Source organism: Chiloscyllium plagiosum, unplaced genomic scaffold (genome assembly GCF_037043375.1).
Source record: "Chiloscyllium plagiosum isolate Xiang-an unplaced genomic scaffold, Cpla_swu_hap1 HiC_scaffold_27, whole genome shotgun sequence".
NCBI classification, from domain to species: domain Eukaryota; kingdom Metazoa; phylum Chordata; class Chondrichthyes; order Orectolobiformes; family Hemiscylliidae; genus Chiloscyllium; species Chiloscyllium plagiosum.
Window position 1 is genome coordinate 90,588,136 of NW_028270165.1, and position 25,955 is coordinate 90,614,090.

The following is a 25,955-nucleotide window of genomic DNA, read 5'->3' on the forward strand; positions in this document are numbered from 1 at the left end:
AAGGCAGAGAAAAAGTAGCTGCTTTTTAAACCGTTCAAGGTCAAAGCGCACACGCTACCCCACCACCCCCCAACCCACCTCACTTCTTTACTATTGGTCACCACCAAGTTGTCCCTTTGTAATTGGGTCCTTGGTACAGCCTTAACCTGGAGGAAGTGTTGCCTCACTCGGCAATTTCAACCCATACCCTGTATCGCACCATCTGCTGCAGTGGGAGTCAAACCCGGGAGCCCCTGAAACTGGGTTGATAGTCCAGTCGATACTGGCACTCAGCCATCACGCCTTCAATCCCCCTGCAATGGTACATGAACTCCCTAGTGCCTCAGAGGTTGGTAGAGCTGATGAAGCCCTTCCCGCACAGGGGGCAGCTGAAGGGCCTCTCTCCTGTGTGGATCCGCTGGAGGGTCAGCAGGCTGGAGGCCTGGGTAAATCTCTTCCCGCACCCGGGGCAACTGAAGGGCCTCTCCCCCATGTGGACCCGCTGGTGCCTCAGCAGGGTGGAGGAATCGCTGAAGGCCTTCCTGCACACTGGGCAGCTGAAGGGCGTCTCCCCAGTGTGGATCCGCTGGTGGGTTAACAGGGTGGAGGAAGTGCTGAAGCCCTTCCCGCACACGGGACAGGGGAATGGGCTCTCACTGGTGTGGCTGCGCCGATGAGTCTCCAGGACAGACGGGACACAGAAGCTTTTCCTGCAGTCGCCACACTTCCATCGTTTCTCCACGGGGCTGGATTCCCCGGGTTTCTCCATGGCCGAAGCTTTAGTTACACACAAATGCGTGTGGAGCCCCTCCCCACCGTGAATTCCTCTTCCCAGGCCGTTTCAGGCTCAACACACAGTGCACTTCAACAGTCGGGTCTCTCATCCAGTCCCACGGATGCTGAAAACGTACTCAAACAGGAACCAAAACTTTGCTCCTTCTCACAGAATCATAGTTGAAAATTGTTGCGGTCCCGATGGATTGAGTGACTGTCAGACATTGACGTCAAAGTGAGGACTGCAGACGCTAGAGAGTCAGTGTCGAAAAGTGTGCCGCTGGAAAAGCACAACAGGTCAGGCAGCATCAGAGGAGCAGGAGAGTCGACGTTTTGGGCATAAGCCCTTCATCTGTTGATTTTGAAGCTTCAGTCTTCAGATCTTCAAATACACTGTTAAAAACAGATTACAAAAGTCATCACTATCAGTGCAGGGTAGAAATTCAGAACAAGCAATTCTACTTTGTGGAACATTATTTTCTTCAGTTGTTCCACAAAATTGAAAGCACTCCCACACCCTCTTTCCCCCTCTGTTCTCACTCTGCTCTATCTAATTCTCCTGAAGGTGCTGATTCAGGATCTTACAGGGGCAGAAAAGCAAAAACGTCAAGACTGACATCTCTCTGAATTTTGGATACCTCCACCTGAAAGTTAATATCTTTCACAACACTGGGATCCTGCCGAGAGTGAGCAGGTCTGATTTTGGGAAGCAAAAAAAAAGTGTCAATTCAGGGTGAACCTGCAATGCAGTTTCTTGAGGAAGAACCAGACACAAAATGATTATCGACCCCGAAAGATGGGAGTAAAATGAGACGTCAAGGCATTAACTCCAACACACTTCAGTCAAACTCTTCTGCTCCCAGTCAGGACAAAACATGCTCTGAAAGTCCAGCCTTCGCAACCACACTTCTGATTCCTCTGAAGACAATTAGAGTCACACAGCACAGAAACAGACCCTTTGGCCCAACCTGCCCAGATATCCTAAATTAATCTAGTCACGTTTGCCATCACTTGGCCCCTTTTGGGCTGGGTGCTGGCAGCTGGGACTAAATTGTGTTGGCTATCTTGTCAGCAAGGACGAGTTGGACCGAAGGGTCTGTTTCTGTGCTGTACATCTCTATGACTCCAGTTGCATTTGCCATCACTTGGCCCTGACCCATCTGAACCCTTCATATTCAGATGCCCGTCCAGGAGCCTTTTAACTTGCCATCGTATCAGCACCCACCACTTCCTCTGGCAGCTCACGCCATCGCTCAAGCGACTCCATGTTGAAAGCGTCTGATCTGGTGCACCAGATGACACCAGGATAATCTCAGATCATTCCAGATCGCATCGATACTCAGTCAGTGGCTTTCCCGATCAGGATGTTGTACGTGATCAAACAAGTCCATGGGTAGGCGATGCCCCACCTCTTAGTTCAAGTATCTCTACGAGAACTTCCTTGCTGGAGGGTCCCTTGGAGACACTTCAACTGGACTTCATTGAGTTGTAGAAATGAGTTGAGTTGCTATAAATGTGTTTTGCTTATTGCTGATGTCTTTTTTGAGTGGATTGAAGCCTACCCTCCTCCTAACGCGACTGCTGAGAATGTGGTGTAGATTTTGTTTAAGGAAATAATTACCCACTTCAGTATACCTGCGTGCATTAGCTCGGACAATGGACCACACTTTGTAGGTAATATTAACAGAGAACTCTGTTCCCAGCTTTGTATTTGTCGGCAACTGCATGGTGCTTATCATCCTCAGTCGGCCGGACTTGTTGAATGTTTTAACCAAACCCAAGACTAATCTTGCCAAATGGATGGCAGAATCTGGCCACTTCTGGTTATGCTAATCCCTGTGGCCTTATTCCAGATGTGATCCATATCTGCGGGCAAGAAATGACTGTCTCCAGCTGAGAGTCTCTCTGGTCACCCCCTCCGTATCCCTTGGAACGATTCGGCTCCCTTCTGAGTACACTTCCACCAAATGACTGAAGCAATAATTTGTTATGTTCTGGCACTAACTAGTGTTATGCGTGCCTTTCACTCCCAGGAGCGTGCGGCCTACAGCAATGTTCCCTCCCTTTCACCCTTGTCACGGGTGGAGCCTGGTTCATTGGTGCTCGTCAAGAACTGGACTGGCAAAGGTCTCCAACCTCGTTGGGATGGCCCCTTCCTGGTTTTACTTCCCACCCCTACGGCAGTCAAAGTCACTGGGCACTCAGCTTGGGTCCAACTGCACCATTGTAAATTGATTGACCGCACCAATCTAATGGGGGGAAGAGGAGGAGAGAATCCTGGAATCCCAACAAAAGGAGTGGACCCTGTCCAGTTGGGTTTTGAATCTTGCTGTTGTTCTAATGTTAATCTTATTACAGATACTTGAACTAAGAGGAGGGACTTGTGGGGGATCGCTTATCTCCTCACCTTTCTGATCACGTACAACATCCTGATGGGGAAAGCCACTAAGTATGGATGCGACCAGGAATGATCAGAGATTATCCACCACCCATGCTGAGGAGATGTCATCCAGTGCACCGGACCAGACGCCTTTGACGTGTGGAATGTGATGAAGATTGATTATTGCAATGGACTCTTCCATCAGAAAGACCAGATGGTCCATCTGGACATGTGGAAATCAGTGGGAGTTACCATGTCTTTTTGATTTTACCTGCAGATGTAAGCCTAGTGAGGATAAAAATGATCAACCCCATTATTATGGTAAATATTTTAAGGACGCCCAGGGACACCATCCCATTTTGCAGGTCGGGCCAACTCGAGAAAAGGGAAGCCTGATAGGGGAAACTCCTCAATCCACAAACAACTTATTTATACAGGCCCACAGAACGCTCTTCACCACAGAGGCAGTAGTATGTTACTCCTCTCTATCGGGAGATGACTTACTTGCCCCGTCCCAAATCCCTGATTCCATTCTATTCATCAGACTTCCTGCTGCCAACCCTACGAAGAGAAATATCACTTTCCAATACCTCCGGTCTGTGTATACAAACAGCTGGTGTAACACTGGCTGGGGTACAGCAGGCCTTATGCGGCACATGGACCTGGAACGGAACCCTTCCCTTGTGCATTTATAGGCCTTTTCTCTTTTCAGAACCTGATACTGTCACCAAGACCATGTACAATAGAGCTAAGGGAGAGCCCAATGGGAACAGCATTCTGAGGACCATTGTCTCCCATACAGTGCCAGTGCTCGAGTCACTTGGCCCATTTTTTACAGCGCTCAAGCAACTCCTCTTGCAAAACGTCGACCCTTTACTCCTGTAGACCTGACCAGACCCCCTGCTGTAACATTTCAGTAACCTATTTTGACAAATTCTCCCTAATATACACCAAACCAGACTATTATTTCTTCAGCTAAGGTAAAGCTACCAATTTATTTGTCCGACATGGCAAAGATGTCCCTCATAAGGTCTCTATCGGAGCCCTTGTTCCCACAACAGTACCTTGTCCTGGCCAGTGGACAAGTCGATGGAACCTCCATCTGAGGAGGATGCAGTGGTCGGTCTCAGCCAACCTTGCTCCAACTGGAAGGATCCCAAGGGACTGGGTGACAATACAGGACACCCGATAGGCTGGGGAATCCAGAGTACCCTGGGGTTGGAAGGATCAGCAGGGGTGACAAGTCAACAGAACCGCAATCCCCTCTTTTGCGGCCTGACCATTCGAGGAAATAAGACTAAAGAGGCTCTGAAACAGAGTAAACTGGGATTATCAGACCTGTGTCTTTACTCTGTGCAGAATCGGTATGTCTTAGACTATATACTCCCCCAGGAGGGTGAGGTCTGCACCATTGTCCAAGATAAATGCACTATGGGCATTCCCGATCTCACTGGCAATATTACTAAGATACAAGAAGAGATCCAGGCATTTCTTGACAGAATGACTGAAGGGACCAGTTGGGGAAACTGCAGATCGGGCTGATGGTACAATTGGCTTATCAATTTAGCTATGTCTGTTTGTCAGTATTGGTATTGTTAGGTATTTAATTGCTCGGCTTATGAGGTCCCTTAGTGATAAAGGTGCTCCTTTTAGGATCTGATAGCTCACCCACACGCGTCGAGGGCGATGATAAATATGACCAGATGAGCTGCGAAGATGGTGGTGCCGCTCTACAGGATGTTGATGGCTGGACCACCTTGAAGGGCATTTGTTTGGACTGGCCTTCTCTTTCAGTGATCGTGGTGCAATCAAAGGGAGGAATGAGGGTGTGGGCATCTGGGTGAGAAAGTCTACAGCCTTAAAACTTTTCTTTAAACATTCAGACTGAATTATTGAATACATTTACTGCACTAGAAAATAAACTGGCAGGAAGGCTCAGAAAGAGGAGAGAACTTCAAGAGAGGGACACCTGGGCTCATCAAGTGATAACAGGATGCTGTGAGGCAATTAAGAACGTTTGCCTCAGCATTGGTGAATCTGTGTGAACAGGATCCCAAGTGATAACATTCACAGCCGTTCCCTTGTGAGACCATTTTAGTGCTGAGGCTGTTGATTCCCTTGAAAATGAACTCTCAGTGCTTATCTGCACTGGATTGAAATGAATCGCATTTTGTAACTTTCTGATGATATTGAGTAGCCATTACTGGTTATTAAATACAAACTCTGTGAAAGGAAATATTGATAAAGCTTGATCTTAGTTGCTGCAGCCGAGGCTCCAGCGGAGGAAACGGGCCGCGGGCACACTTCCGGTTTCGGGATGGCCACGCCCCCGGGTGTGTTCCCGCCCCCTCCTCCGCCAAAGCGATACGTTAATCCCGCCCCTTCCGATCTCAGCTCATAAGCCCGCCCCTTCCGGAAGCAGCTCGTAAGCCCACCTCTGGGAGCCAAACCTCTTTCCTCCAAGCGCACCAACCGCCGCCCTTTCGCCGCGGACTCCGCGCAAGTCAAAACCACGCCCCCTGCCCGCACGTGCAACCGCCCACAAAGCCGCCCGCCTCCAGACTCGACGCCCGCACAGCCCGCTGACCCTTGCCCCGCCTACTATCGCACGACCCTGTCAGGAGACACACTGCGCCAATGAGCACCGCCCTCCCGCTAAACCCCACCCACCCAGGTGTATTTGGAAGCACTAGCTTCTGCAGCGCTGCTCCTTCTAAGGGTCACTGTGCTGCAGGATCATAAGACACAGAATTAATAGCAAAACATCACAGTGTCATGCAACCAATGCAATATTTGGAACAAACCTGGACCGCTGCTGAGTCCTTCATCTTTTAGAAGGGGTTTCAGGTTTCCGTTCATCAATCTATAAATTCCAGAACTTTAGATCAGATTCCCTACTGTATGGAAACAGGCCCATCGGCTCAACAAGTCCACACCGACCCACCGAAGAGCAAAACACCCAACCCCATTCCCTGTCACCCAACACAACGGGGCAATTTAGCGTGGCCAATTCACCCTAACCCGCACATCTTTGGACTGTGGGAGGATACCCGCGCAGAGGTGGGGGGGAATTGAACCCAGGGCTCTGGCGCTGTGAGGCAGCAGTGCTAACCACAAAAAAAACACAAGATTTTCTGTTTTTCAGCGGCAGCTGCATTCCAGGAGTGGGGAGTCACTGATTTGAGTTTTTAAATTTGAAGTCGGAGAGTAGAGGTTTCTGGGAGAGGAGGGACGACTTATTTGTATTTCCTTCTTGCTGCATCAGTCAGTGGGTACTGTTGAGGGGGGAAAACGACCTACCAGGGGTATGCACTGGGGCCCAGGTCTCTGGCACAGAGCCTGTCGCTGTTGCACCAGAAGGGAAGGAGGGAAACGAAGAGAGTGTTAGTCATTGGGGACTCGATAGTTAGAGGGTCAGATAGAAGGTGTGTTGGGAATGAACAAGACTCGCGGTTCGTGTGTTGCCTCCCAGGTGCCAGGGTGCGTGAAGTCTCGGATCGTATCTTTGGGGTCCTGAAGGGAGACGGCTTCCAACCCCAAGTCATGGTCCATGTAGGTACCAACAACATAGGTAGAAATGTGAGAAACAGAACTCACTCACAAATCAATCAGCCTGAGACAAAGCCTTGGAAACAAGAACAATTTATTATAGTCTTGCAAGTACCGGACGCTTCTGCAATCAAGCAGAAATGCGCGCCTAAACAGAGCCTGTTCGCTTTCTTATTGAGTTTACAAGTTGCGGAATCACGCCTCCCTTTTCCCATCCTATCATAAGCCGATTACCTCACTTTTCAGTTATTTTCTATTCTGGCCATCCTGCTGTCCTTGTCTGCATTCTTTGTTACAGCTTGTTCTTTTATCCAGTTTCTCTTATCATACTATAAGCTTTATTGTGAAATGCCCCTGTTGCTTCTTTTTGTGGTCAACTACAACACTTTAAAGTTATTCCCTCGCTTAAAACTATTCTCTTTAAAAGACCCTCTATATTCATTAAAGTCTTAGCCTTAACTATGCGACATGCTACAAGAATTCCACGACCGTTTGTATAATGTTCCCCTTCATTTCCCCCACTACACCCCCTCACCTGGTGGTGCTATTCGGGTGGGTTTAAACTAGCTCAGCAGGGGGATGGGAACCGGGGGTGTAGCTGTATTGCACAGGAGGATGAGAGTAGGAAGGACAGGGACAGGATTTCAGGGTCACAGGAATGTGCTGGCAGACAGCGAAGTGGTTTGAAGTGTGTCTACTTCAACGCCAGAGTATCCACAATAAGGTAGGTGAGCTTGCAACACGGCTAGGTACCTGGGACTTGGATGTTGTGGCCATTTCGGAGACATGGAGAGAGCAGGGTGAGGAATGGATGTTGCAGGTTCCAAGGTTTTGATCTTTCATTAAGAACAGCCAAGGCGGTAAAAGAGGGAGAGGCGTGGCTTTGTTAGTCAAGGATAGTATAACGGTGGCTGACAGAACTTTTGATGAGGACTCATCTACTGAGGTAATGTGGGCTGAGGTTAGAAACTGGAGAGGAGAGGTCACACTGCTTGTAGTTTTTCTTTAGCCTCCGCAGAGTTCCAGGGAGGTGGAAGAGAGGATTAGCAAAATTATTCTAGGTAGGAGTGAAAGAAACAGGATGGTCATTATGGGGGACTTTAACTTCCCCAACATTGACTGGAAATGCTTTCACTCTTGTACATTGTATGGATCAGTTTTTGCCCAGTGTGTGCAGGAGGGCTTTCTGACACAGTATGTCGAAGGGCTGACAAGAGGGGAGGTCACACTGGATCTGGTGCTTGGTAATGAACCAGGCCAGGTGTTTGATTTAGTGGAAGGTGAGCACTTTGGAGAGAGTGACCATAATTCACTTCGGTTTCATTTAGCGATGTAAAAGGATCCGAACATGCCACAGGTCAAGAGTTATCGATGGGGCAAGGGCAATTATAATGCAATTAGGCAAGACTTAGAATGCATACAATAGGGTAGCAAAATGCAGGGGATGGGAACAATTGAAGTGTGGAGCTGGTTTAAGGAAAATATATTGTGTGTCCTTGATAGGTATGTTCCTGTCAGGAAGTGATAAGGTAAGGGAACCATGGTTTACAAGAGAAATTGCATCTCTCGTTACAAAGAAGGCAAGGTGGTTCCGATGAGGCGATGGAGAGTTACAGATCAGCTAGGAAGGATTTAAACAGAGAGTTAAGAGCAAAGAGAGGACATGAGCAGTCTTTAACACACAAAGGAGAACCTAAAGCTTTCTATAGGTTTGTGAGGAATAAAAGGATGATTAGGGTAGGAGTAGGGCCAGTCAAAGTCAGAAGTGGGAAGTTGAGTGTGGGCCCTGTGGAGATTGGAGAGGTGTTAATGAATATCTCTCATCGGTCTTCACTCAGGAAAAGGAGAATATTGTAGAGGAGAAGAATGAGGTACGAGATATTAGACTCTAAAGGATCAAGGTTAGTTGCACACAGGTGTTGTCTACTTTCACTCCTTCTAGAATTGATAAGTGCCCTGGACCGGATGGGATTTATCCAAGGATTCTCTGGGAAGCAAGGGAGGAGATAGCAGAGCCTTTGGCTTTGATATTTGAGTTGTTATTGTCTACAGGCTTCGTACCAGAGTGGAGGATTGCAAATGTTTTGTCCTTGTTCAAGAAGTGCAGCAGAGATGCCCCAGGTAATTATAGACCAGTGAGCCTTACTTCTGTTGAAGGAAAGCTTTTGAAAAGGAACATTAGAGATAGGATTTATAATCATCCAGCAAGCAACAATTTGATTTCAGATAGTCAACATGGTTTCATCAAGAGCAGACGTGTCTCACAAACCGTATTGAGTTCTTTGAGAAGGTGACCAAGCATGTAGATGAGGGTAGGGCAGTTGACGTGGTGTACATGGACCTCTGTAAAGCCTTTGATAAAGTTCCACATGGTATGCTGTTGGAGTAAATGCAGAGGCATAGGATTGAGGGTGATTTAGCAGTTTGGATTACAAACTGGGCTTTCTGAAAGAAGGCAGCGAGTGGTGGTTTATGGAAAATATTCAGCCTGGAGTCCTTTTACTAGTGGTGTACCACAAGGATCTATTTTGGGACGACTGCGGTTTGTCGTTTTTTTAAATGGCTTAGACACAGGCATAAGTGGATGGATTAGTAAATTTGCAGACGAAACTAAAGTTGGAAGAGTACTGCACAGTTTGGAAGAATGTTATAGGTTGCAGGGAGACTTGGATAAACTGCAGAATTGGGCTAAGAGGTGGCAAATGGAGTTCAATGCAGCTAAATGTGAGGTGATTCACTTTGGGAAGAATAACAGGAAGGCAGTGATCTTGGAGTCCATGTGCACAGATCCCTGAAAGTTGCCACTCAGGTGGATAGTGCTGCTAAGAAGGCATACGGTGTGTTAGATTTCATTGGGTAGAGGGATTCAGTTCCAGAACCGCAATATCATGCTGTAACTATACAAAACACTGGAGCAGCCACACTTGGAATATTGTGTATAGTTCTGGTACCCATATTTCAGGAAGGATGTGGGAAGCATTGGAAAAGGTGCACAGGAGATTTACCAGGTTGTTGCCTGGTCTGGAGGGAGGGTCTTATGAGGAAAGGCTGATAGACTTGGGTCTGTTCTCATTGGAAAGAAGGCGGCTAAGGGGGGATTTGATAGAGATATATATAAGATGATCAGAGGATTAGATAGGGGAGACAGTGAAAGACTTTTTCCGAGGATGGTAACATCAGCTTCCCAAAGTGAATCACCTCACATTTAGCTGCATTGAACTCCATTTGCCACCTCTCAGCCCAATTCTGCAGTTTATCCAAGTCCCCCTGCAACCTGTACAAATTGAGGGGTGATAGATTTAAGACAGATATCAGAGGCAAGTTCTTTATGCAGAGAATGGTAAGGGCGTGGAATGCCCTACCTGCTAAGGTAGTCAACTCAGCCACATTAGGGAGATTTAAACAATCCTTAGATAAGCGCATGGTTGATTTTGGCATAGTGTAGGGGAACGAACTGAGAATAGTTCACAGGTCAGCGCAACATCGAGGGCCGAAGGGCCTGTTCTGCACTGTATTGTTCTTTGTTCTATGTTCTAAACTTAGTGCAGGAGTCTGAACGAAATGAGCAGCTTTCAATCAAACACCTCTTGGAGCTCAAAGCTTTCAATGAGAGTCTGAGCCCGGTGGTAAGTTCAGGTAATCTTTATTGCAACCCAACTTTGTTACAGCTTCAGATCCCCCCAGCAAAAAAGGCAGGGAAAAGGTATCTGCTTTTTGAACATCTCAAGGTCAAAGTACACACACCACACCTCCCCTCCTCCCCCCACCCCCACCACACTTCCCCTCCTCACCATGCTGTCTTTACTATTGGCCAGCACCAAGTTGTCCCTTTGTAATCGGATCCTTGGTACAGCCGTAACCCTGAGGAAGTATTGCCTCACTCAGCAATTTCAACCCATACCCTGTCTCCAAGTCAGTTTCTCCCCGCTCATTTGCCAGGAAGGGGCAGTGTAGAGTCAACCAGACTGCTGTGGGTCTGGAGTCACATGGAGGCCAGACCAGGTAAAGGGTGCAGCTGGAACGACTGAGTGAATCCTTTCCCACAATGGCGGTTCCCTTCCCTAACAAGGGAGAGGGAATCAGATGGGGGTTTTCTCCCCCGCCCCCTCCCTGAAACGGTCTCATCGTTAGATTCCGAACTCCACATTTCTGACCGAATACCAATTCTGCCATCTGTCATTGTGGAATTCGAACCCGGGAGTCCCCGGAACCGGGTTGATAGTCCAATCGATAATGGCCCTTGGCCGTCACTCCTTCAATCCCCCGGCGATGGCACGTGAACTCGCTGGTGCTTCCGCAGGTGGGAGGAGCGGGTGAATGGCCTCTCCCCCGTGTGGATCCGCTGGTGATTCAGCAGGGTGGAGACATGGGTAAAGGCCTTCCCGCACTCGGGGCAGCTGAAGGGCCTCTCCCCGGTGTGGACCCGCTGGTGGGTCTGGAGGTTGGAGGAGCAGTTGAAGCCCTTTCCGCACTCGGGGCAGCTGAAGGGCCTCTCCCCCGTATGGATCCGCTGGTGGCTCCGCAGGTTGGAGGAGCAGGTGAAGCCCTTCCCACACTGAGAGCAGGTGAACGGCCTCTCCCCCGTGTGGACACGCTGGTGGGTCAGCAGGGTGGAAGATCTGCTGAAGGCCTTCCCGCACTCGGGGCAGCTGAAGGGCCTCTCCCCCGTGTGGATCCGCTGGTGGGTCTGGAGGTTGGAGGAGGTGGTGAAGCCCTTCCCGCACTGAGAGCAGGTGAAGGGCCTCTCCCCCGTGTGGATCCACTGGTGGCTCTGCAGGTTGAAGGAGGTGGTGAAGCCCTTCCCACACTGAGAGCAGGTGAACGGCCTCTCTCCGGTGTGGACACGCTGGTGGGTCAGCAGGGTGGAAGATGTGCTGAAGCCCTTCCCGCACTGAGAGCAGCTGAAGGGCCTCTCCCCCGTGTGGATCCGCTGGTGGGTCAGCAGGTTGGAGGAGCAGGTGAAGCCCTTCCCGCACTCGGGGCAGCTGAAGGGCCTCTCCCCCGTGTGGACCCATTGGTGCTTCTGCAGTTTGGAGGAGCAGGTGAAGCACTTCCCACACTGAGAGCAGGTGAACGGCCCCATCCACGTGTGGACATGCTGGTGGGCTAGCAGGGAGGAAGATGTGCTGAAGCCCTTCCCGCACTGACAGCAGGTGAACGGCCTCTCCCCCGTGTGGATCCACTGGTGGGTCAGCAGGGAGGAAGATGTGCTGAAGGCCTTCCCGCACTCGGGGCAGCTGAAGGGCCTCTCCCCCGTGTGGATACGCTGGTGGCTCCGCAGGTTGGAGGAGCAGGCAAAGCCCTTCCCGCACTGAGAGCAGGTGAACGGCCTCTCCCCGGTGTGGACATGCTGGTGGGTCAGCAGGGAGGAAGATGTGCTGAAGCCCTTCCCGCACTGAGAGCAGCTGAAGGGCCTCTCCCCCGTGTGGATCCGCTGGTGGCTCAGCAGGTTGGAGGAGCAGGTGAAGCCCTTCCCGCACTCGGGGCAGCTGAAGGGCCTCTCCCCCGTGTGGACCCATTGGTGCTTCTGCAGTTTGGAGGAGCAGGTGAAGCCCTTCCCACACCGAGAGCAGGTGAACGGCCTCTCCCCCGTGTGGATCCACTGGTGCCTCAGCAGGTGGGAGGACTTGCTGAAGCCCTTCCCGCACTCGGGGCAGCTGAATGGCCTCTCCCCCGTGTGAACCCGCTGGTGGGCCAGCAGGTGGGAGGAATGTCTGAAGGCCTTCCCGCAGTCGGTGCAGGGGAATGGCCTCTCCCCGGTGTGACTGCGCCGATGAGTCTCCAGGGCAGACGGGACACGGAAGCCTTTCCCACAGTCGCCACACTTCCACGGTTCCTCCACAGGGCGGGATTTCTCAGGTTTCTCCATGGCCACAGCTTCAGCTGCACAGAAACACGTGCAGAGCCCCTCCCTGCCGTGAAATCGCCTTTCCAGGCTGTATAACTGTTTCAGGCACCACGCACAGTGCGCCGCAACAGTGGGGTCTCTCGTCCAGTCCCACTGATGCTGAAAACTTCCTCAAACAGGAACCAAGCAGCGTTGACCCCTCTCTCAGAAATCACAGTCAAAAATCGTTGTGGTCCCGATGGATTGAGTGACTGTCAGACATTGACATCAAAGTGAGGACTGCAGACGCTGGACAGTCAGTCGAAAAATGTGGTGCTGAAAAAGTACACCAGGTCAGGCAGCATCCGAGGAGCAGGAGAGTCAATGTTTCAGGCATAAGCCCTTCATCTGTTGATTTTGAAACTTCAGTCTTCAGATTTTCAAATACACTGTTAAAAACAGATTACAAAAGTCATCACTATCAGTGCAGGGTAGAAATTCAGAACAAACAATTCTACTTTCTGTGGAATATTCTTTTGTTATTCCACAAAATTAAAAGCACCATCCCACTCTCTCTCCCCCTCTGTTCTCATTCCGCTCTAACTAATTCCCCTGCAGGTGCTGATTCAGGATCTTACAGGGGCAGAAAAAGCAAAAACATCAAGACTGACATCTCTCTGAATTTTGGATACCTCTACGTGAAAGTTAATATCTTTCATAAAGATGGGATCCTGCTGAGAGTGAGCCGGTCTGATTTTGGGAAGCAAAAAAAAAAGTGTCCATTCAGGGTGAACCTGCAATGCAGCTTCTTGAGGAAGGACCAGACACAAAATGGTTAATGACCCCGAGAAGGTGGGAGCAAAATGAGACATCAAGGCATTAACACCAACACACTTCAGTCAAACTCTTCTGCTCCCAGTCAGGGCAAAACATGCTCTGAAAGTCCAGCCTTCACAACCACACTTCTGCTTCCACTGAAGACAATTAGAGTCACAGAGCACGGAAACAGACCCTTTGGCCCAACCTGCCCAGATATCCTAAATTAATCTAGTCACATTTGCCATCACTTGGCCTCTATATGAGCTGGGTGCTGGCAGCAGGGACTAAATAGGGTTGGCTATCTTGTCAGCAAGGACGAGTTGGACCGAAGGGTCTGATTCTGTGCTGTCCATCTCTATGACTCCAGTTCCATTTGCCATCACTTGGCCCTGACCCATCTGAACCCTTCATATTCAGATGCCCATCCAGGAGCCTTTTAACTTGTCATCGTATCAGCACCCACCACTTCCTCTGGCAGCTCATGCCATTGCTCAAGTGACCCACGTTGAAAGCGTCTGGTCTGGTGCACGAGATGACACCAGGATAATCTCAGATCATTCCAGATCGCATCGATACTCAGTCAGTGGCTTTCCCGATCAGGATGTTGTACGTGATCAAACAGGTCAGTGGGTAGGCGATGCCCTACCTCTTAGTTCAAGTATCTCCCTTGCTGGAGGGTCCCTTGGAGACACTTCAACTGGACTTCATTGAGTTGGAGAAATGAGTTGAGTTGCTATAAATATGTTTAGCTTATTGCTGATGTCTTTTCGAAGTGGATTGAAGCCTACCCTCCTCCTAACGCTACTGCTGAGACTGTGGTGTAGATTTTGTTTAAGGAAATAATTCCCCACTTCAGTATACCTGCGTGCATCAGCTCGGACAATGGACCACACTTTGTAGGTAATATTAACAGAGAACTCTGTTCCCAGCTTTGTATTTGTCGGCAACTGCACGGTGCTTATCATCCTCAGTCGGCCAGACTTGTTGAATGTTTTAACCAGGCTCAAGACTAAATTTGCCAAATTAATGGCCGAGTTTGGCCTCTCCTGGTAATGCTAATCCCTGTGGCCTTATTCCAGATGCGATCCATATCTGTGGGCAAGACACGACTGTCTCCAGCTGAGAGTCTCTCTGGTCACCCCCTCCGTACCCCTTGGAACGATTCAGCTCCCTTCTCAGTCCACTTCCACCACATGACTGAAGCAATGATTGGTTCTGTTCTTGCTCTAACTATGTGTTATGCGTGCCTTTCACTCCCAGGACCATGCGGCCTACAGCGATGTTCCCTCCCTTTCAGCCTCGTCACGGGTAGAAACTGGTTCATTGGTGCTCGTCAAGAACTGGACTGGCAAAGGTCTCCAACCTCGTTGGAATGGCCCCTTCCAGGTTTTACTTCCCACCCCTACGGCAGTCACAGTCGTTGGGTGCTCAGCTTGGGTCTAACTGCACCATTTTAAATTGATTGACCGCACCAATCAAAAGGGGGGAAGAGTAGGAGAGAATCCTGGAATTCCAACAAAAGGAGTGGACCCTGTCCAGTTAGGTTTTGAATCTTGCTGTTGTTCTAATGTTAATCTTATTACAGATACTTGAACTAAGAGGAGGGACTTGTGGGGGATCGCTTATCTCCTCACCTTTCTGATCACATACAACATCCTGATGGGGAAAGCTACTAAGTATGGATGCGACCAGGAATGATCAGAGATTATCCACCACCCATGCTGAGATGATGTCATCCAGTGCACCGGACCAGACGCCTTTGACGTGTGGAACGTGATGAAGATTGATTATTGCAATGGACTCTTACATCAGAAAGACCAGATGGTCCATCTGGACAGTAGAAATCAGTGGGAGTTACCATGTCATTACCATGTCTTTTTGATTTTACCTGCAGAGGCAAGCCTAGTGAGGATAAAAATGATCTACTCAGGAACACCATCCCTTTTTGCAGGTCGGGCCAACTTGAGAAAAGGGAAGCCAGATAGGGGAAACTCCTCAATCCACAAACAACTTATTTATACAGGCCCACAGAACGCTCTTCACCCCAGAGGCAGTAGCATGTTACTCATCTCTATTGGGAGATGACTTACTTGCCCCGTCCCCAATCCCCGATTCCATTCCATTTGTCAGACTTCCTACTGCGGACCCTGCGAAGAGAAATATCACTTTCCAATAGCTCCGGTCTGTGTATACAAACAGCTGGTATAACACTGGCTGGGGTACAGTAGGCCATGTGCGGCACATGGACCTGGAAGGGAACCCTTCCCTTGTGCATTGAAAGGCCTTTTCTCTTTTCAGAACCTGATACTGTCACCAAGACCATGTACAATAGATCTAAGGGAGAGCCCAATGGGAACAGCATTCTGAGGACCATTGTCTCCCATACAGTGCGAGTGCTCGAGTCACTTGGCCCATTTTTTACAGAGCTCAAGCAACTCCTCTTGCAAAACGTCGACCCTTTACTCCTGTAGACCTGACCACACCCCCTGCTGTAACATTTCAGTAACCTATTTTGACAAACTCTCCGTAATATAAACCAAACCAGACTATTATTTCTTCAGCTAAGGTAAAGCTACCAATTTCCTTATCCTGGATGGCAAAGATGTCCCTCATAAGGTCACTATCAGAGCCCTTGTTCCCACAACAGTACCTTGTCCTGGCCAGTGGACAAGTCGATGGAACCTCCATCTGAGGAGGATGCAGCGGTCGGTCTCAGCCAACCTTGCTCCAACTGGAAGGACCCCAAGGGACTGGGTGACAATACAGGACACCCGATAGGCTGGGGAATCCAGAGTACCCTGGGGTTGGAAGGATCGGCAGGGGTGACAAGTCAACAGAACCGCAATTCCCTCTTTGACGGCCTGACCATTCGAGGAAATAAGACTAAAGAGGCTCTGAAACAGAGTAAACTGGGATTATCAGACCTGTGTCTTTACTCTGCACAGAATCGGTATGCCTTAGACTATATACACCCCCAGGAGGGTGAGGTCTGCACCATTGTCCAAGATAAATGCACTGTGGGCATTCCCAATCTCACTGGCAATATTACTAAGATACAAGAGATCCAGGCATTCCTTGACAGAATGACTGAAGGGACCAATTGGGGAAACTGCAGATCGGGCTGATGGAACAATTGGCTTATCAATTTAGCTATGTCTGTCGGTATTGGTATTGTTAGGTATTTAATTGCTCGGCTTATGAGGTCCCTTAGTGATATAGATTTGCCCCAGAAGATGCTCCTTTTGGGATCTGATGGCTCACCCACATGTGTCGATGGCGATGATAAATATGACCAGATGAGCTGCGAAGATGGTGGTGCCGCTCTACAGGATGTTGATGGCTGGACCACCTTGAATGGCATTTGTTTGGACTAGCCTTCTCTTTCAGTGATCGTGATGCAATCAAAGGGAGGAATGAGGGTGTGGGCATCTGGGTGATAAAAAGTCTATAGCCTTAAAACTTTTCTTTAAACATTCAGACTAAAATGTAATGCTGAATTATTAAATACATTTACTGCACTAGAAAATAAACTGGCAGGAAGGCTCAGAAAGAGGAGAGAACTTAAAGATAGGGACACCTGGGCTCACCAAGTGATAACAGGATGCTGTAAGGCAATTAAGAACGTTTGCCTCAGCATCAGTGAATCTGTGTGAACAGGACCCCAAGTGATAACATTCACAGCCGTTCCCTTGTGAAATGAATGATAGTCTTTGAATCTGACCCTGAAACAAGACTCTGTACTATCCATAGCTTTGTAATTAATGGGTGGAGCTTGTCCATTGTAACGGATTCTTACTACCCCTTGCAAGCAGGGCATTCACAAAATAATTCTTTGCTGTCTTGAGATTTCAAAAGGACACGAGAGAGAGAGACCATTTTAGTGCTGAGGCTGTTGAATTAACTTAGTGCTTATCTGTTATGGATTGAATTGAATTGCATTTTGGGACTTTATGATGAGAGGTTTTTATTCCAGGTTTCCAAAGAGTATGATCTCCAGGACAAACCAAGAGAGAGGCTTTATAGGTCTGAGTTCTCAAAGGATTCCCTGGGCCACCTCAAATCTCCACTTTAACATAGGGCATAGGACAAAATGGCTTCTGCTTGGCTAACTCGGTGGGACTGAGTCAGGCAGATACTCACGACTCAGAACAAACAAGAAACCACAGACTGATGTCAATCCAGTGAAAAAAACTGCAAATGTGAACCTAACCATCAATCGCAGAAGTAACGGTTTAATCCTAACCGCCAGACAGGACAAATACGATTCCAAGTACAAGTTGTCTACAAGAAATTATGATAGATTAGATTAGATTAGATTAGATTAGATTCCCTACAGTTTGGAAACAGGCCCTTCGGCCCAACCAGTCCACACTGACCCTCCAAACAGTAACCCATCCAGAACCATTTTTCGTCTGACTAATGCACCTAACACCATGGGCAATTTAGCATGGCCAATCCACCTGACCTGCACATCTTTGGACTCTGGGAGGAAACCGGAGCACCCGGAGGAAACCCACGCAGACACGGGGAGAATGTGCAAACTCCACACAGACGGTCACCCAAGGCTGGAATCGAACCTGGTGCTGTGAGGCAGCAGTGCTAACCACTGAGCCACTGTGCCGCCCTAGGCTAAGTCAAAAATGCATGAGGACCTTGCGGGATCTGATTGAGCATGATCACATAGTAACAACCAATGTCTGACTCTAAACAATGTACATAAGTTCTATCCAAACTCTAAAAGTCGGCGGATTCTTTTGGCACTCTAGGAGTACTCATCGGTGGCCCAGTGGTTAGCACTGCTGCCTCACAGCACCAGGGTCCCAGGTTCGATTCCAGCCTTAGGGGGCTGGCTGGGTGGAGTTTGCACATTCTCCCCATGTCTGCGTGGGTTTCCTCCCACAATCCAAAGATGTGCAGATGTGGTGAATTGGCCATGCTAAACTGCCCATAATGTTAGGTGCATTGGTTAGAGGGAGATAGGTCTGGTTGGGCTACTCTTCAGAGGATCGGTGTGGACTGGTTGGGCCAAAGGGCCTGTTTCCACATTGTTGGGAATCTAATCTAATCTAATCCTTCTGGGTTGATCAGAGTCTACCGTCCAGGCCATATCAAAGAATAAACAATTGCTTGTATGATTGACAAAGTCACTTCCAGGTGTGTTTATTGACCAATCCCAGAAATCCGAAGATCTAGACAGCAGTCCAGATCAGAACAACCAGATAGGAAATGGTTAATGTCCCCAGGATGTGGGGAGCAAAATAAGACCCCAAGGCATTAACACCAACACCAGGGAAAAACTGAACATACAGACGTGACAAACATTCGTAGCAAACCAGAATCACAGATGTACAACACAAAAACAGTCCCTTCAGTCCATGCTGACCAGATATCCTAAATCAATCTAGTCCCATTTGCCAGCACTTGGCCCATGCCCCTCTAAATGTTTCCCAACATATACCCATCCAGATACCTTTTAAAGGTTGTAATTGTACCAGCAGTCACCACTTCCTCTGGCAGCTCATTCTTTACACACACCACCCTCTGTGCATAGGAGTTGCCCCTTAGGTTTCTTTTAAATCTCACCCTAAACCTATGAGCAATCCCAGATCAAAGATCTTGTCTATTTACCCTCGCCATGCCCCACATTATTTATACAAGGTTGTAGGGTCACCCCTGTGGGATACAGTTAAAGCAGTGTTACTTCTGCAACCATAATTGCTTCTGCAAGGTAAATGAACTGACGCCAGTGTATAATTGTTTCAGCCAAGAGTGGAGTTAACAAGAATGAAAAATTGCTTTTGTATTAGCTAAAATGTGCATACATGAAATGTGCCTGCAAATGGTAGATGTTGCACACAAACAGATAAGGTGCTGTGAGGGGAGGGGGTGGAGGTTAAGCTAGACATGCTTGTACAAACAGTTATAAGCATCTGTTTCCTGCTTGTGCAAAAACAAAAAAAAACACAATCAGGGAGGTCAGAAGGCTCGGTGTCGGCGAAAAATGGGAGGAAATGTTGCTTTCACAAACGAGGAAGCAGCTGGCGGTGAAAGGGGATATACGCTAACACTTTGTTCACGCACAAGGCTGAATAAGGCAAGAAATAGACAAGAGTAATGGACGCCACCGGGAAAGAATGGAGGGACAAACCGATCTTTTGCGGATCAGCTTGGAACATCAGGGCGGGGGGAAATGGGAATGAGGGAAAGAAGCTGAATGTGCTGAAGCAAGGTGGAGGAAGAACAGAGGATGCAAAGCCGGCTTGAAGCTGCAATGAGGAATATTGCATGTGCTGTACTTGTACCTGTTGCAGTTACTGGTGGGAATCGGGTGCATTTTAAACATCAAAACAGGAGATATCCAGCCCTCCCCCTTCCCAATCTCTATCCTTCAGTCCCTCCTCACCCGGGTAACTAAGACACATACCTGAGTTTGAGGAGGCTGCTCCCTCCCTGCATTCACTCCAGTTGCTACAAGTGACCAATTTCCCCTCCTCCCATCTCTGTCTCCCTCCCAGGATGAAGAGTCGGCCAGAGGGCGGGAGATTCACTTTGAAACTGACAGAGACACTTCCGCCTTGTGACGTCACATATAAACTAGGGGCGGGGCGAGGAAAACTGACGGCTTAGGGGGCGGGGCATGGCCCACAGCGGGACCCCGCACTGCGCATGCGCTGCGCCTGCAGCACACGGGGAGGACGAAACACACTTTCCAAATTACCCTCCCTTCAGAGAATCCCCACAGTGTGGAAGCAGGCCACTCGGCCTCACCGACCCTCCCAAGGGTCACCCACTCACACTCATTCCCCTATCCCCATTGCTCTTCATTTATCCCTGAGTCATGCACCTTACCTGCATATTATGCCTAATTTAGCATGGGGAAAAACAATGACTGCAGATGCTGGAAACCAGATTTTGGATTAGTGGTGCTGGAAAAGCACAGTTCAGGCAGCATCCGAGGAGCAGCAAAATTGACGTTTTGGACAAAAGCCCTTAATGAGGAATAGAGGCAGAGTGCCTGCAGGGTTCAGATCTGAACTCTGCTGGTTTGAAGGTGGTCCGGAGTCTGTGTAGGATGAGTTGATTACGGAGGCAGGCACTGAGGAAACAAATGTGGCTGTGGTAGCGAGTCTGTTTGAGGACATGGTCAAAGAGCTTCAGGGCAGAGGAAACGTGTTGGGAGTTGCAGTGGGAGAGGGATTCCTTGAGATTTTTGTAGAGAGAGGAGGAAAACTTCTTCAAGGCAGGCATCCTTGCAAGAGGATTCACTGTAGGGTTAAAATCAACTAGGTAAAAACAAGGACTGCAGATACTAGAAACCAGATTCTAGAATCACACAACTCCAGGTTGTAGTCCAACAGGCTTCTTTGGAAGCAGTAACTTTTGGAGTGCTGCCTCTTCATCAGGTGGTTGTGGAGGATAAGATCCTAAGACACAATTTAGAGCAAAACATTCCAGTGTCCTGCCACTGAAATGGTATATTGAACAAAGCTGGATTGTTCAGTCTTCCACCTTTTCAAATAGGTTACAGGTCTCATTACAATGTAAATCACAGAACATCTTGTTTGCACCTTCTCAAGATAACAAGGTTTTATAGCAAAAGCTCAAACCATGAACTCGATGGGCTGAATGGCCTTACTTCCGCTCCTCTGCCTTATGGTCTTATCTCAGCTCAGACAATGCATTAAAGGTGTGAGGTCAGAGTCTGCCTGTATCCCAATCTTGAGTCAGACTGGTTCTGTTTCCAAAGTCGAATTGACAAACTATTACATGTATTGACTGCCTGCAGATTTTTCCTTTGAAAAATGCACATAGAATGTATCTGCAAATATACATCTCTTCCCCCCCCTCCCCCCCCCACCCCACACACACACAAAGTTTGCTGGGTGAAATTGTACTTGCAGAATTATGTCTTACTTTGCTCAAAAACTGCATGAATCCATGTAAGATTCTGTAAGTCAGTTTAACCATTGTGGCACAGACAGTCTCACACAGGGGAGCTCACACCTTCAATACATTATCTGGGCTGACGCGACACCAATTGGTAAAGTTCACTTGAGGATTTAACTATTTTAAAAGGTTTTGTGATTTACATTTGAAAGAACTGAAACTATCATGGTCATTCGAACAGATGAGAGACTTAACAAACAATCCGGGTCTTTTTCAATATATAATTTCAGTCACATCACACTATAAACTGTTGCAATAAATTCTGTGTCTTACAATCTTATATTCCACAATCCCCTGATGAAGGAGCTGCACTCCGAAAGTTAGTGCTTCCAATTAAACTTGTTGGACAGAATTCCTCAAGTAGGGCACCATAAGAATCCTGGGAGACTGCTATTTCCTGTTTACTTCATAATGAACAAACATTAAGCACGATCGCCTATTTATTTCTCATTTTGTTTCATTTTTCTTGTTTAATTCCCTGCGATGATGTGGGAGAATTATTAGATTTGGGTCAGCCATTTGGTCACATATTAAAGCCTGGAAACCATTTTGAATCTCGGCTTAGTGCCTGCTTGCTAAAGTTTGTGTTTCCCAGGTTCAGCGAGACGGTTGGCCTTGCAGCTGTGCTGCTTCCTGATAAACAAATTCTTTCCCGACATGGGGCTTTATTTCCATCCCCCACAGTTGGCGAGTCAGGCAGGAGGTACCCTGGTCCTGCCAGGTCACCGGCCGATATCCTTTCAGAGATGAAATATAGAGGGTGGTTGCTGCTTTTGTTGTGTCCAAAATAAAGAGGAAAGCTGGCCAGGGACAAAAGTGCTGTTAGAAATGTTGATACAATTCTCCCTACTCAGCCACAAGATACCAGTGAGAGAACTCAACAGGGTCCTAGCGTCTGGACGTAATACTGCTGAGAGCACTTGTGCTTTACAAAGTTAGTAATAATGAATTTGCTTACCCCAGGGTTACGAGAGGTGAAACCCTATTTGAATGAATTTGGCATACAGGACACATTGGGCAACTATTAAAGACTCTGTTGTATTTCCCTGGGTTATGGACTCATGCAGAGACACAAACAACTTGTGTTGAAAAGTGTTCGATTTGCAAATGGAACAAGGAAAAGGTATATAGAGTTTGCACACTTGGTTAAGCAGCAATGTGTCACAGCCAGGATTTATGAGGCTCAACTCCCTAACTTGGGCTGCTCTGGAATGTGAGTGCCTTATTAGCCTTGGAAGGAAGGAAGGAAGAAAGAAAAGCTGACAAACTCAGATATGAAGCAAGTTGGAAAATGTTACAGAGAGACACACACACAGGCAGAAGTTTGCAGGAAAGTTAACACTTCATAATCTGGTTTCAATGCACATTAGCCTGGGTATGGTACTGATATCACAGGGGTCTCAAAAAGGGTACTCCCTCAATACTCAAACCAAAACATGGGTGCCCCCTGCTGGACTGGTTTGTGTTCATTCTTTGCTGCTGCATATTTCAGTTGATGATGTACATTATTGTTAACACTCTCAAACCTGGTGCCACACAGATTTTCGGAAAGCAGCTAGGAAAAGATCTGAAGCATGTTTAATTTGTAAACAAACAAGGTGCATACTCGAAGAGGGATGCCCTGTGTTTGTTAACCACCTCCTTGCTTGGTCGGCCTTTTTAAATTGTCTACAACTTGCTTATATAGTATCACCTCGCGTACATTGTTATGAATATTGTCTAATAAGAGTAGATGTATTTAGTAGCTGAATCAAAACCATCCCAATGACTGAAACAGCTGACACTGGATTGTTGGACAAGTGGGAAATATTTGCAGTTAACCAAAGCACTTCAAAGTTTACAGTCACAGGTACGTCAAGCTGAAGAATTAGGACCGGGGCATATTGGAGCCTGCTTCCTCGGGCAGAGAGTTCCGCAGATACACTACTCTCTGGGAAAAGCAGCAGCCCTCACTTCCTCCTCCTCATCTCTGTCCTAAACCTACTCCCCCAAAGCTTGGGGCCTAGTCTCAGCCACCAGCAGAAGTGACTGGATAGGGTAGGGCTTCATCCTCTCAGTGCAATGAATTCCCACTTTCCACCAAAATCCCGGATGTACTCACTTAGTTGCTTGCTGTCTCACAAATGAAAGATTTCATTCTAACTTCTTCCGATCCCAGGAAGGGCAAAGCATCTTTGAAAGTTGCTCTGAAAGCCCTGTCTTCACAACCACACTTCTGCTTTCACCGAAGACAGTTGGAGTCCTTCAGCCCAACTCGTCTATGCCAATCATATATCCGAACTCAATCTATTCCATTTGCCAGCATGTGGCCCATATTCCTCAAAACCCTTCCTATTCATGTACCCATCCAGATGCAGAGGGATGTGGGCCAAATGCTAGCAAATGGGACAAGATGAATTTTGGATATCTGGTCGGCATGGACGAGTTGTACCAAATGGGCTGTTCCCGTGCTGTATGACTCTAATCTTCTTCGGTGAAAGCAGAGGTGCGATTGTGAAGGCTGAAGTTTCAGAGCAGCTTTCGGAGATGTTTTGCCCTTAATGGGAGCAGAAGTTACAATGAAATCTTGCATTTATGAGACAGCAACTGAGTGAGTAAGTAAGTACATCCGGGATTTTGATGCAAGGTGGGAATTTGTTGCACTGTGGGGATAAAGCCCTACCCTATCGAGTCATTTCTGCTGCTGGATGAGACCAGGCCTCAAGATTAGGAGCAGATTTAAGACCGAGATGAGGAGGAACTGCTCTTCCCAGAGAGTAGTGAATCTATGGAATTCTCTGACCACGGAAGCAGTAGAGGCATTTTCACTAAGAGAGACCTTGGAGTGCAGATTCATAGCTCCTTGAAAGTGGAGTCACAGGTCGATAGGATAGTGAAGATGGTGTTTGGTATGCTTTCTTTTATTGGTCAGAGTATTGAGTACAGGAGTCAAGAGGTCATGTTGTGACTGTACAGGACATTGGTTAGGCCACTGTTGGAATATTGCGTGCAATTCTGGTCTCCTTCATATGCGAAAGATGTTGCGAAACTTGAAAGGGTTCAGAAAAGATGTACAAGGATGTTGCCAGAGTTGGAGGATCTGAGCTACAGGGAGTGACTGAACAGGCTGGGACTGTTTTCCCTGGAGCATCAGAGGCTGAAGGGTGACCGTATAGAGGTTTATAAAATCATAAGGGGCATGGATAGGATAAATAGACAAAATCTTTTCCCTGGGGTGGGGGAGTCCAGAACTAGAGGTCAAAGGTTTAGGGTGAGAAGGGAAAGATATGAAAGAGACCAAAGGGGCAACTTTTTAACACAGAGGCTGGTGTGTGTATGGAATAACCTGCCAGAGGAAGTTGTGGAGACTGGTGCAATTGCAACATTTAAGAGGCATTCGGATGGGTATATGAATAGGAAGGGTTTGGAGAGATATTGTTTGGGTGCTGGCAGGTGGGACAAGATTGGGTTGGGATATCTGGTCGGCATGGGACGGGTTGGATCAAAGGGTCTGTTTCCATGCTGTACATCGCTATGACTCTAAACTCAATACACAGTTGAAAGGGTATTTGCAATGGTAGGGGAATGAAGGGTAGTTGGGACAATGCAGGGAGGAGGAGCTGAGTTGATGGATAGATCAGCCATGATTTTAATGAATGGTGGAGCAGGCTGGATGGGCCAAATGGCCGACTCCTGCTTCTATTACTATGAAACTATAACCCTGCATTTCCCATGGCTAACCCACCTAACCGACACGTCCCTGGACATTCTGGGCAATTTAGCATGGCCAATCCAAATCAAGGCCAGTGAGCAGTATAGTGATGTGGAAAATGAACATCAGAGTGTGATAGAAAGGGACAAGGGGAGTAAATATACCAGCAATCAAACTGGATTTTAAAGGTCACAAAAATTGAAACTAAAAACAGTGTGTCTGAATGTGTGCTGCATTGTAACAAAAGTGAATGAGTTGACAGAACACATTGAAGAGAATAATTATGATCCGAGACTCCTTACAGAGACATGGCTTCAGGATGGCAAGGATTGGATCCTGAATATCAAGGGGACAGTCAGATGGGAAGCTCGGTAAAGGTAGAGGGTTGGCACTGCTTATCAAAGCACTGATCAAAGGGTAGTCTGGTGTCACCTCGGATTTCAGGTCCTGATTTCTCTGTCCTCTGTTGATCTCCCTGTTCCCTATTACCCCTTCTGGAACAATAAAACATTCAGTAATCATGCCCCAACCTACAATCTCCCAGCCTGTCAACCATCCAGGCACAGAGTGTAGTCATAACAGGGAATTAAACAAGAAAAATGAAACAAAATTAGAAATAAATAGGTGCTTATGCTTAATGTTTGTTCATTCAGAAGTAAACCAGAAATAGGGCTCTCCCAGGATTCTCATGGTGCCCTACTTGGGGAATTTTGTCTCCCTTCCATCGAACTATTAGCACCCAGCTATGATTTACAACAATATTTACAACAGAAGTAAGGCACCTGTTCTCAAATAGGCAGAGATATACTGATGTCGATTTTTGTTTCTCTTTCGTGCAAACACACGCACACGTCCATGGGGGTGAATTTGTATGTGCAGGTTCGGGGCGATTGGCTATGCCAAATTACCCATAGTGCCCAGGCACGTGCAGGTTAGGGTGGATTGGCCATGCTGAATTATTTAGTGCCCAGGGATGTGCAGGTTAGACG

The 25,955-nt window shown here is 47.8% G+C and overlaps 2 protein-coding genes across 7 annotated transcripts in view; one reads left to right on the plus strand and one right to left on the minus strand.

Moving 5' to 3' along the window:
• LOC148144981 (uncharacterized) overlaps positions 1-25,955 on the plus strand; it is a 234,475-nt gene that overhangs the window by 158,164 nt on the left and 50,356 nt on the right. The window lies entirely within an intron of this gene.
• Positions 10,310-25,955, minus strand: part of LOC148144986 (uncharacterized) — a 38,453-nt gene continuing 22,807 nt past the window's right edge. For 5 of the 6 annotated variants that reach the window (XM_087975534.1, XM_087975535.1, XM_087975532.1 and 2 more), the window contains one exon: positions 10,310-12,958. In XM_087975534.1, coding sequence (XP_087831660.1) covers positions 10,938-12,551 — 1,614 coding nt within the window. In that variant the 5' untranslated portion in view covers positions 12,552-12,958 and the 3' untranslated portion in view covers positions 10,310-10,937. Of the gene's footprint in view, positions 12,959-20,177; positions 20,594-25,955 lie in introns of all 6 variants that reach the window. The other variant, XM_087975533.1, reaches the window with a different exon arrangement.